The sequence below is a fragment of the Gekko japonicus genome, unplaced genomic scaffold, assembly GCF_001447785.1.
Source record: "Gekko japonicus isolate JY-2015 unplaced genomic scaffold, Gekko_japonicus_V1.1 scaffold3138, whole genome shotgun sequence".
In the NCBI taxonomy this organism is placed as follows: Eukaryota; Metazoa; Chordata; class Lepidosauria; order Squamata; family Gekkonidae; genus Gekko; species Gekko japonicus.
The window spans coordinates 5,060-17,664 of record NW_015166519.1 but is presented as its reverse complement, the minus strand read 5'-3'; the positions used below and the strand labels follow the sequence as shown (position 1 = coordinate 17,664).

Sequence of the window (12,605 nt, the reverse complement as noted above, 5' to 3'; positions counted from 1 at the left end):
ATCTCTTCTCTCTCTCTCTCTCTCTTCTACATTTTCTGTTAAGCAACATTTTTAGGTATTTTTTCATTGTTTTCAAAGCCTCCTTGACCTTTTGGTGTGTTTCCTGGTGCCCATGTTCTTGGCCTCACTACAGTTGCCTACTCTAAGTGGGGAAATTTATGGAGATTTGGGGGCGGACTTTGGGGAGGGGCGGGACCTCAGTGGGGTATAATGCCACAGAGTCCACTCTCCAAAGAAGACGTTTTATCCAGGGGAACAGATCTCTGTCATCAGGAAAGCAATTGTAATTCCGGGACATCGCTAGGCCTCACCTTGGAGGATAACAACCTTTTCTTTCCCAAAACCATGAGCTTCATTAGAGCTCGGGGACTCATCACCTGTGGAACTGTAGGGAGCGCCTGTTCAGAAGCAGACGGGGTGCTTGGTTTGTACCTCGCATTTTGTGATTAGGCTCCTGTAGCAGCCATTTCATGATTGACCTCACCACCCCATGGCAGCCATTTTGTGGTGGTACCCACTACCCATTCTCAGAATTCCAAAGGCGGTCATGTGCTTCACTGATTGGGGGCCCACTGAGTTTAGGTGTTGAAGAGGAAGAGGAGGAGAGATTGGATTTATACCCCACCCTTCACTACCCGAAGGAGTCTCAGAGCGGCTTACAATCTCCTTTCCCTTCCCCTCCCCACAACAGACACCCTGTGAGGTAGGCGGGGCTGAGAGAGCTCTTTCGAGAACTGCTTGTGAGGGAACAGCTCTGAGAAAACTTGTAACTGACCCAAGGTCACACCAGCAGCTGCATGTGGAGGAGTGGGGAATCAAACCCGGTTCTCCCAGATTAGAGTCCGTGCTCCTAACCGCTACACCAAACTGGCTCGCTATTATTATTGTTTTACAAAGAACGCTGTTATCTCGTAAGGGCGGGAAGGTGGGATATAAGTGTTGTAGATAAACAAACAGGTCCCTATCCACGGGCTTACCATCAAAGGTGGGGCGAAGGATGAGGATGGCTTGGGAAAGGCTTGGGAAAACCAGATCTTTTTGTGTGTGTTTTTATCTGTTTTGAGGGTTTTTTTAAAAAAAAAAAACATTTCAGGAGACTTTTGGATGTCCTGGGAGAGCATTCCAATGACAGGAAGCAGCCAAAACGCAATGGCAGAGGTGGAAAACAGAAACAGAGGTTCAGGGCTTTGAAAAGAGCCTCGTGGCAGAGGAACAAAGAGAGCGAGAGAGTGCATAAAGAGAAGAGTACGTTGAGGGTATAATCTGGAATTTTTAGATAACAGGGCTGTTTGCCATATGGGGCTATACGATCCAGTGAGGCGTGAATGGATACATCCGCAAGGACTGTCTAATAAGAGGTCGTGAGTGGTCCAGGAAGAGGAGGCAGAGCTCAAAGGAGAGGAACTCCTTCGGGCAGTGGTTCCCAGACTTGCAAGGAGGCCACTTTTTCTAAACGAACTCGGCAGTTTGGGGTCCAGCACCACAGGCGAAGGTTCGGGCTCTTGTGACGTGGCTCTGGGAGACCATGAACGAAGGCTGCACCCGCCTCTCAACACTGGCCTTTGTCCCCTGCCACCTCTGGATAGGGTGACGTGGGGGAAAGTAGAAGGGCGAAACAGCGTCCCATAGCACCACAACACCATTTCTGGCTATATAACCGGAAGCCGCATCACCATGTTTCGGGACACTCTAGGACTCACCCCCAAACTTCGCGGTTTTTACCATAGTTTGGGGTGAATCCTCTATTGTCCCGGGACACGGTGACATCACTTCTCGTTATACATCACTTCTGGTGATGCTGCGGGGCACCATTTCGGCCCTGCCCACCCCGAGTCTCCTAGGGGTTGCCAGGCCTTGGCTGGCAATCTTAGCCCATTGCCTCCCAAATTCCTAGTGGCTGGAAGTAAGACAAGTTAATGAATGGCATTCCAAGGAGGGGGAAGAGAATGGGGCAGTCCAGCCCTGCCTTTTCCTTTTCCCACTACCTGGAGCCTTCTCTCCCAGCTCAGAGATTCGAGCCTCGTGACCCACCTGTATGAGTGTCACAACTCAATTCAGGATCACAGGCCACTGGTTTAGTGTTTCTCTAAATTACGGGCAATATTGAACTCGGTGGTCAACCGCGGCGTTCCCAAGTATAGAGATACTTTCTCGGTTATTTTGTGAGGAAGAGCACACAGAGGCGTGAAACGGTTAGGTCTTTGCGACTCCTTTGTCACCAAAGCTGAGCCCTCTGGATATCACACCTAATCCGATCAGGCCTGCTGTTGTCATTCACCCGTAATTGCCATTTGCCTGCTGTTGTCGTTCGGTTTCTGAAACCGCTCCGCTCTCCAAAATAGGAGGAAAGATGGACTCCCCTTCTAGCTGTATCTGAAGAAGTGAGCAGTGACTCACGAAAGCTCCTCCCAGGCCCGTAGCCAGGATCTTTTAATTCGGGGGGGGGAGCTTTAAATAAATCGGAGGAGCACCCTGCACACACACCCAAGGGAGCGCCACATGTAAAATAATAAATTGAAAATCACGGGGCCTCGGCTGGGTGGGGAGGGACCAGTGTTCCCTCTAAGCTGAGTTAGTGTGAGCTAGCTCACAGTTTTTTAGCCTCTGGCTCACACATTTTTGTGATGGCTCCAGAGCAAACTAATTTATTCAGTGGCCAAATCGCTTGCTCACAACTTTAATGCCAGTAGCTCACAAAGTAGAATTTTTGCTCACAAGGCTCCGCAGCTTAGAGGGAACATTGGAAGGGGCCCAGGCAATTTTAATGCCTCCCCGATCCTTCCAGGGCCCTCCTGGGCCGGCCGCCTCTGAGTCACGGGGGGGGGGTCGCTCTCCAGGCCTTCCCTCTGTAGCCAAGCACACAGAGGTTTTGGCTGTGGTGGGCGTGGCCAACTCTGAAGCCAGCCGGAACTCCGTTCCTGTGCGTTCCTGCCCGAAAATAGCCCTGGCCGTACAGAATGGAAATCCATCAGCCCTGTGAAGAAACTTCGGGATCTGAAGAAGTGAGCAGTGACTCACGAAAGCTCCTCCCCTCCCACAGACTTTGTTAGTCTTTAAGGTGCTCCTGGAATCTTGCTGTTTTCCGCTGCTACAGAGAGACAAACATGGCGACCCATCTGGATCTCTCCCCTTAGCTGAATTTAAGCATGCCCTTAACAAGTAATGCTCAGTGTCTGATAACAGTAAGTACTACTGTCATTTTTAGAGGAGGAGAGATCTCAGATTTTCTTCCCTTCAGACTTCTTTCTGAGTCACCACCAGCAAAGATAAGGATTGGAAGCGTCTGTCCAAAAAAGCCATACATGAAAGTCACGGAGAGATGGCATTGCCACACCATAAATAATGTGCCAAGGGCACAGTGTGTTCAAATTATATGCAGCTATTCCCCCGCGGTCCCTAACATGGAACATGGATGTTTCATTGTTCCTCTTTGTTGTTGACGAAGAAGGTGGTTGGTCCTGTTGCAAAGCACTATGGGATGTAGCAATTTTTAGTAGCCACATTGGATATGCTGTGGAGGTGAAAGTATCAGACTAGTGTCTGGAAAACCCAGGTCCGAATCCCCACTCTACCATGGCAGCTTGCTGGGTGACCTTGGGCCAGTCACACGCTCCCAGCCTATCCTACCTCACAGGGTTGTTGGAAGGATAAAATGGAGGAAAGGAGGACAATGTAAACCCTATTGGGGAGAATGGGTAAAGGTAAAGGTTTCCCTTGCTCGAAAGCCAGTCGAATCCGAATCCGTCATGCGGCACTCGGGTCTCACACTGCTGAACTACTGACCTTCTGGTCTGCAGTTCAGCGTCTTAACTGCTTGAGCCACCGCAGCGTATAAATAAATAAATATGGAAATTCAGGTAATATGAGGAAGGGGAAGATAAAGTATGAATCCTGATTCCCTGTGGATTTGTTTTAGGAAGACGTTACCAATGGCAGGCATAGGATTTGGTAGTCGGTGTAGTGGAGTGTTATTAGAAGTTTGTGAGAAATTAAAAGACTCTGGAAACTAGTTTGTTGGATTTTCTCATACAGTTTCTGCAGCATTCTGCGTCCGAAGGGTATTGGCTCCCCTTTTTAATCATTCAGGACAATAAGATCCTCCTCCAAAAACAAATAACAAAAAACAACAACCAGAAAATACTCGTGGTAAAAAAAAAAAAATCACCACTAAATGATGAATTTTTAAAATGAAGTTGGTGACGTTTATCGCAATATAGTTTCAGGGGAGTATCCTTTAATACCTTAATGACAATCTTTGCGCTTTTGACATCCTGCGGAAACAATGCAGCGCCTTGCCGGTGTGGTATACGGTCGCATATTTGGTTGTCTTTAAAATTCCATTTGGATTTAAGAGAATTAAGGGGTTCCTATCTGTAGTCACCGGCTGGGTTTTCGGTTTCATTTTGGCTATTGAACTAAAAAATGTGAACTATTACTTTGTTGATCTTGTTCTTGACCCGAGCTGCATTACTACAGGAGAATGTGTTCTTAAACGAATTGTTAAAAGTTCTTTGAAAACCTGTAAATCCCTGTAATTTATGTTCCCGTGCTCTCGGCCACTTCTTAGTGTCCTTCTGGTTTTAATTTGAGTGCAGTCTCTGTCGGGTGTGTGTACCTGTAAAATGCCCGGGGGGTCGTCCCCCCAATACAATTTACAATCCTGACCTTTTTCAGTTTTTGTACAGTGTTCCGAAATTTCTAGGGGCTTCCTCCAACAAAGCGAAACCAAGGTTGGGTCAGGTAGCCCTTCCGTGGTTTTGTTGCTGAATCCATTGTCCTTGGAGCCGATCTGATTTTTTGAAGATTTCACTGTTTGTCATCCAATCCTTTGCAGATCGAGCGAGTAACTTAAGAGAGTTACCTCAAACCTGGATGAGGCCCTTAATAGCGCTCCGTTGCTTAAGATACACTCGGCCTGCCTGACAGCAGTTCCATTTATCTAAACAATTCCCCTTTTAAAGTCAGTGGCACTGATAGAAATGCAGATAAACGGGCAAATGGGAGGGGGAATCTTTCTAAGCCTCGTCCGAACTCCACACGACCTACAGTCTCCTTTTTCTTTTCCTGTTCGGTGTCGAAAGTTGGCACTTGCCATCCGGGACTCCAGTTCTACGTGAAGAATTACTTTATCAGCAACTCCTCTTCTAGAACCTTGTCTCCGGATTTCTTTTTCCGTTTGAACCCCTCCGCATTGTGTTTCTTTGGCCCTTTTGTGACACGATAAGTACAATCTTCGTTAAATTATTTTTAACACACGCACAGTAGAGTTTTAATATTCTTTGTGGTGTCGGTGCTATGGTTGTACAGCAGGTCAGTCATGTTAGTCTTCATTAACAAGACCAAATCCTTCAGCTTTTGAAATTTTATTTCTCCATCCAGCTGATTCAGGAGGTGCGTCACTGTGACTCTAACATTGTTCTGTCTGCATTTTCCCCCCCAGGTGATTGTCCAATCCGGCCGCCACCCCACCGTCCTGCAGAAACTCTGCCAGCTGCCCTTCCAGTACTTCAGCGACCCCCGCTTGATCAAAGTCCTCTTTCCAACGCTCATAGCGGCTTGCTACAATAACCCGCAGAACAAGATCATTTTGGAGCAAGAGATGAGCTGCATTTTGCTGGCTACGTTCATTCAGGTACTTTATTTCCTGACAAACCGATTGCGTATCGGTTTCTTCGCCGTTCCGATGCGTTGGAAGCTAAGGGGGACAGAATGCATTCGCTTCTAATCAAACAAGTGATTCTTTTTGACACAAACCCCAAAGTTTCTCCTTAAAGAGTAAAAGCGTGTAGAGTAATTTGGGTTCCCGCTAAATGTTATGATGTTGTGTTTTTAGTTAAACCGAGTGAGGCATGCCGGCAGGATTTTGAACTACATCTATTTAACACCGTCAGCTTTTAAAAAGTAAATATTAAGGAGCCTTCTCCCCAGATGAGTGTACAGTTTACTATCACCCAGAACAAAAGGCATAACGCAGCTTTGTATAGCTACAGAAAACTGCGCTTGTAATCATGCTCGAATCCTACCATTTCCAGTAAAGCAGTCCATCCTAACCACTTCCCTTTGTGTTATCTATTTATTATTTAAAGCGGTTCACACTTTTTGAAGGATTTGCTTTACTTATTTGTTTACTTACTCATTCATTCGCTTGTTTTATTTTGCCTGCCGGTATTCGGTTTCCCAGCAGTCACGTTGCGCCACACAATCGTGGCAGCACAGTGTTTCTTTTTATACTTTCTCAGCGCAATTAAATTTCCCCCTCCCTTTGTTTCGGTGGAGCGCATCCCTCCTCCCGTGGCCCATCCGTGCGATCCGCTCAGGCCTCCTCTTGGGTAACTCGCCTCCGTTTTAGTGATGCTCGGTGGGCTGGGCCACCCTAACAGCAGTCAAAGGGAAGGAATTTCTTTTTAAAAAAAAACGTATTTCTAACACAGAGCGCTCCAAAGAGCAAGGCATCAAGTTTTTAATGTCTTAGCAGTCTCCAGGAGGAGGCAAGCATTTGTTGTTGCTTGGGATATTAAAAAAATATTCTTCGTCGTAGTAGAATGCGCTAATAACGGGAATATTTTAACCTCTATAACTTTGTAAAAGGTGCTGGTAAAAAGGCGCTTTGTAGCACTGCTTTTGTTAGAGAGGCTTTAGAAGCCAAGGACAGGTTCCCCTGGATGTATTCCATGACCAGTGTACTCTCTAAGCGGAGCTAGTGTGAGCTAGCTTGCAGTTTTTTAGCCTCTGGCTCACACATTTTTGCCTTAGCTCCGGAAGGGAGGGCTCCAGAGCAAACTAATTGATGCAGAGGCCAAATCGCTCGCTCACAACTTTCATGCCAGTAGCTCACCAAGTAGAATTTTTGCTCACAAGACTCCACAGCTTAGAGAGAGCATTGTCCATGACTGGTGGCACTTTCAAGTGGCGCAACAGGTCTCCCATCCGTGCAAGAACTTCTTGCACAAGTGAAGGTTCCTTGTGTGTGAGTGGAGGCACCCCTTCTGGGGCATCCCTCCCCAGTAGCTCTGATCCTTAGCGACAAACAAGCTGTTCTCCTTTTTTCCAGAAGCAGTTGGCACCGCGCTGTTAACATTAGATTGTACGAGCCTGTTTGATTTTACATTTGATTTTACCGGGCAATGGTTGAAGTGCTCGGGTGTCTGGTTCGCATGAGCGTATATACAACTCGACAGCCCGAAGACATGTTCATTTCCACTTTTGGAAATCGTTCAGTCATCAGATTTTCTTTTTTAAAAATCTAATAATAATATTAAAACAAACAAACAGGCAGGCTGTACCAGAGGCTGGGTTCCCCCCCCCCTCCGCCACCACCAGATATTGCAGAATGAGAAACAGATTTTCAATTGTTCTTACATTTCCACTCACTATCGCGGAGAGACATGATCTCTGTGCCTTACACAGGCAAATATCCCATTCGTTTCAGGGAAGGTTCTCCTTTGAGGGGGGGGGGAGATATCTGACCCTGGGACAGGAGAATAACTATTGGGGTGGGAGATGGAAGAAATCGCTGCCATCGCCTGGGTTGTAGGATATGTAAAAACGGAGCAGAAGAAAATACACGAAACAATCGGATCCGATCCCACTAGCACCTTAAAGACCAACAAGATTTTCCAGAGTACTATATGTATGTCTGTTGTTACAGAATGAAAAATGGAATCAGAGAAGCTGGGGGTGGGGTCACCAGGCTATCTCTGCGTCCCCTTCTGTCCAGATTTCTTGTGTTATGTATTAAAATCCGACCCAAATTATCCTAGTGGGCAGGTTCTGGAGGGTGATTTCTCAGAGCAGTGTGCCCAAGACAAAGGGGTCTTTGGGTGATTGGCCGCACAGGGTTATTCGCGGCAGAAATAATCGGAACCCAAGTCAGGGAAAGATCCCAAGTAGAATTATGCTGCCACCACCCTCTAAAAGGGTGCACCCTGCCAATCATAAAATCAACCGATCCAGAGTATCAGGTTCTGTGGCAGAACGCTTAGCTCTTTCCAGGGGTTAGCCTTCAGCTCCAAGGCTCCACTTTAAAACCTATTAGCGCAGGGAAATTCTGCAATCATCAGTTGTTTGCGAAACGTTGAGCTTTTATTACCACAGCCTATGTTAGCAGGACTAGTTATGGAGTTCAAAAGGAAGCTAAAGGCAAAATTCTGGAGCAAGCGGAGTCTGGAGCCAAGATCCAAAGAGGCATTCCATGCTCCCAACATGGTGGCGTCCAATGCTCCCTCTAAGCCGTGGAGTCTTGTGAGCAAAAATTCTACTTTGTGAGCTCCTGGCATTAAAGCTGCGAGCCAGTGATCTGGCTGCTGCATTAATTAGTTTGCTCTGGAGCCATGCTCCCTGAGCTAAGACAAAAATGTGTGAGCCGGAGGCTAAAAAACTGTGAGCTCACACTAACTCAGCTTAGAGGGAACACTGGCGTCTGAGCATTCAGATGTACTTCAGAGGCCCTGCAGTGTGGGGCCCCCTTCAAGGAAGCCCCTAGAGGACAAGGCCTTTTTGGTGGTGGCACTACGGCTCCTGCTATGATTGCCAAAGGGGACCTCCCACAGACAAGGGAAGAGGTCTTTACGTATTCTGGAGACTTCCAGGCACGCAGGAAGACAGGGGCTTGTGATTGAACCGGGGGGGGGGGGGGGGGGGAAGGGGCCAGACATTGTTTCCAGAGCAGCAAATAATTCCAGGTAGTGCTGACTCCAGTTAATCGGGGTGGCGGCTGGCTTATTCAGTAGCTTGGATAAAAATGCTATCAAGATGTAGAAGTGCCCCAGCCTCCCAGCTCCGCTCAATTCCTCGTGGAGGAGGATCCTGTAACCTTTCTTAGACCTTTGGCTTCTAATGTTAGCATAGCAGGCACGTCTTACAAGTGAATTGTGTGCCATTTCAAAAGGCATGTGTTTTAGACCACGGTTTGTAAACAACCATTACAGAATTCTTAGCACCCATTTGTTGGGGGGGGGGAGAGAATTGACAGAAGGGATTCTTGCTACAGATTGTATAGACGTCGTTCAAAAAATTTGCCTGCCTGCCTATTATATCGGGAGGGGAGGCGGCACGGTATAGCCCGACCTCCTAAGATCTCGGAAGCTAAGCAGGGTCGGTACTTGGAAGGGAGACCACCAAGGAAGGCTCTGCAGAGGCAGGCAACGGCCAACCACCTCTGCTTCTCGCTTGCCTCAAAATCCCGTTGCTGGGGGTCACCCTAAATTGGAAGCTAAGCAGGGTCGGTCCTTGGAAGGGAGACCACCAAGGAAGGCTCTGCAGAGGAAGGCAATGGCGAACCGCCCCGGCTTCTCACTTGCCTCAAAAGCCCCTCACTGGGGTCACCAGACGTCGGCTGCAACTTGACGGCACTTACATAGCTACCTATTATATCAGTTGGAGTCTTCTGCAGTACAGCCAAGAGTTTGTGAAACACCTCCCAAATGTAAAAAATAAGGTGTTTTGGTTTGCTTCTAAGGCATGCAGAGAGCGTCGGGGTCGGGGGTTCTCTGTATCGCCGCCTGACGTCGGTTTGATTTGCGTAATTATATATTTTAAGCTGTTCTTTCGAAACCCGTCTCTCAGACACTGAACGCCACCGGTTTTGTTTCTATAGGATTTCACACAGAACTCCAGCCAAACAGACAACCAGACCGCTCAACAAAGGGGTGAGTATATTCTGTCAGTTTCATCAAATCAGCCCTTGTGCAGTCAAACAATACGTCGCTTCTAGGAGGTGAACAGACTGACAGATTGGTTGCGTTTTGCTTATTGATAGAAGGTTGTTCCTGAGACAGAACCCCATAAGGCTTGGATGAGCTCTTTGTTGCGGATTAAGTCTTGACACAGGTAGGGGGGGGGGGCGTTCCATTCTTACAAGCCGCTTTTCAGTGTTTGATTTCGCGTGGGAAACAAGTGGTGTCCCCAGCAGGATCTGTTTGGAGGAGCAGATTTTTATCTTGCCCTCTCAGCTGCCGGAAAAGACGGGCATTCGCACGGTTCGTAACAGTTCCCGCATTTGAATGTCTTGACTAACCGGAGATAGTACAAACTAAGTCGTTCCCGGATTCGACATCTCGGTGCGAAGCCCACCTGCTAAGTGGAGTAAGATGAGTGGCGTACCGTTCAGTGGAACTACAGTTGAAAAACTGCAGTTGAGCACGACGTCTCTCAGATAAAGTGTCAGATAAAGATCTGGGAGGCCCGAGTTCGAATCCTCACTCATGCCGTGGAAGCTCGCTGAGTGACCCTGGGCTGATCACACACTCTCAGCCTAACCTGCCTCACAGGGTCGTTGTGAAGCTAAAATGGAGTAGAGGGGAACAATGTCAGCCGCCTTGGGCCCCCATTGGAGAGAAAGGCGCAGGACATAAATGAAACAGATAAATATATGTCCGAATGCAGCCTAGGCGTCCTTCCAAATCAAGATGGATTTTAATCCTTGTGAAGGTTTTTGTGAAGTGGCAAGAAGAGGAAGAGGAAGAAGAGATTGGATTTATACCCTGCCCTTCACTCAATCTCAGAGCGGCTTACAAACTCCTTTCCCTTCCCCTCCCCACAACCGACACTCTGTGAGGTAGGTGGGGCTGAGAGAGCTCTTGACAGAAACTGCTCTTTTTCAAGAACGGCTTTTATCAGAACTACGGATTGCCCAAGGTCATCCAGCAGGTGCAAGTGGAGGAGTGGGGAATCAAACCCGGTTCTTCCAGATTAGAGTCCGCGCACTTAACCACTACACCAATCTGGCTCCACCACCCCACCCCACCCCGCCTTTACCACATACACTGGTTAACGGGGCAAAATAGTTTCTACAGTAAAGTCAAGACGGTTGTCCAATAAAACAATCTTTTCGGAACACAAACGAACACATTGAAAGTTTTACCTCAGTTTATTATCAAAAGTAGTTGAAACATCAGGGAGGGGGAAGAATGGAGAAGGTGTGGAATAAATTGTAAATTATCTGGGCATTTTTGCTAACATTTTTTTGTTGTATTTCACGACAAAAATACTTCTGGTTCTCTTTCTTCACTTTCTTCGCTGAACAGAAAAGGCCTTCGCCTCCCAAGATTATCTCGAGCTCTCCAATCGGTTCCCTCGGCAGACGTGGGAAGAAGCTCGGCAGTTCTTCTTGAAGAAAGAGAAAAAATGAGTTGGTTTTTTAAAGACTTTCAGAACATCTAACTTTGTAAAGTGTTAACGCAGATTTCTTACATCCTTTAAGGACCTGTTCTAAAAGTCCTTTTTATACTCAAAATGCATATACTGTAGATATATATTGAAATATATACATAATATAATATAATTTGCACTATTTGTGTTTATAAGAAGTGTACATATTTAAGACTCGGTGTTGTCATTTTGGAAATTTTGTTTTATTTGGGGGGTTTTTTGCATTAATATATTTGATGTTAACGGTTTCTGGCACCTTAAATGCCTTGAGGTGTAATACCTCTTGCACTGTAAAATTGCTGATACTTGGTTCTAAAGCTAGAGGGTGGGCCGGATCCACAGGGAATTTCTCCTGCGCAGAGCCCGCTGAATGGCACGAGAAAGCTAGCCTGCGCTAAAGGACAACATCCCTGTGGCTTAGGCTGCCCGTTCCATTCCGTAAAAACTGTAATAAAATAACTTATTCTGTTTGTGTCCTTTGAATTTTCCTACAATGCCTCCCCGCTACATTCCGTTATTTAGGAAGCACAGAAGTCCTCCCGATGGATAAATTTAAATCAATCCGAACACTAGAATATTCAACCTCGTGGGGGATGCGGGTTCACTGTTTCAAGTGGGTGAGTTTGGGGCAGAAAGTTCTGTACAGGTTTGCGGCGAGCTGTTCTCTTCCACTGTTAACCGGTGAGTTTTCACTGAATTTATTAAAAGAAGCATTTCAACTTGCCGAGGCTGTTTTCGGGGTTTTTGTCTTTGTTTTTCGCCACGCCATGAGTCAGAATTTCTCAGCAGGGGTGATAGCGTGATTCAGCCCAGAAAAGCACAAAACTAGAAATGAGTGCTTGGTGAGTGCCTACCTAACCACCCTTCAGAAAGACAGGCGAAACCAGACCAAGTTGTACTCCATAGCAAAGGTCCTTTCCGCGCTAGACCTTAAACCCTGGCTCGGCCCTGTCCCCAAACTTACATTCTGCACTACGCTTGAGTTCACCCCTGTAATTATCTCGGAGTTTGTTTGTTTTTTGTTTCCGCGTTACACTGAGGTCACCCCGGTTTCGCCCCACACTTGTCCCGGGAGAAACGGATGCTGTTATAACCAGGGATAAACGCAAGGAATTGTGTCGCGAGCTAAACTCTGATAAAACCAGGGATGAGATCCAAGTGCGGAAAGGACCAAAGAGAGGGGGCTGGGCACAGCGTTAGACCTCCAATGAGTTCCTGCCACCTTTCCCTTGTGGCTTGTGGAGATACCTACATCAAACGGCAGATTAGCGTTGTCATTCATGGCAGCAGCTGGGAGACGACAACTCTGAGCAGGGGTCATTTCCTGCGGGAGCGCACAGGAGCGGAGCCCCGGCAGTAAAGAGCCCAGGGGGTGGGCACAGGCAACAAGCCCCACCCCTTGCTCCCAGCAGCCCTCAGTCAGAGCAAGAAGCAGCCAGGTAAGCTGCAGAGACCCC

At 47.3% G+C, this 12,605-nt stretch overlaps 1 protein-coding gene across 1 annotated transcript in view; it reads left to right on the top strand.

Moving 5' to 3' along the window:
• SCAPER (S-phase cyclin A-associated protein in the ER) overlaps positions 1-11,165 on the top strand; it is a gene marked incomplete at its 5' end in the record, with an annotated part of 174,582 nt that extends 163,417 nt beyond the window's left edge. Inside the window, 3 exon segments of the mRNA XM_015412282.1 lie at positions 5,441-5,632; positions 9,596-9,647; positions 11,025-11,165. Coding sequence (XP_015267768.1) covers positions 5,441-5,632; positions 9,596-9,647; positions 11,025-11,128 — 348 coding nt within the window.
• Between the last annotated feature and the right edge of the window lie 1,440 nt (positions 11,166-12,605).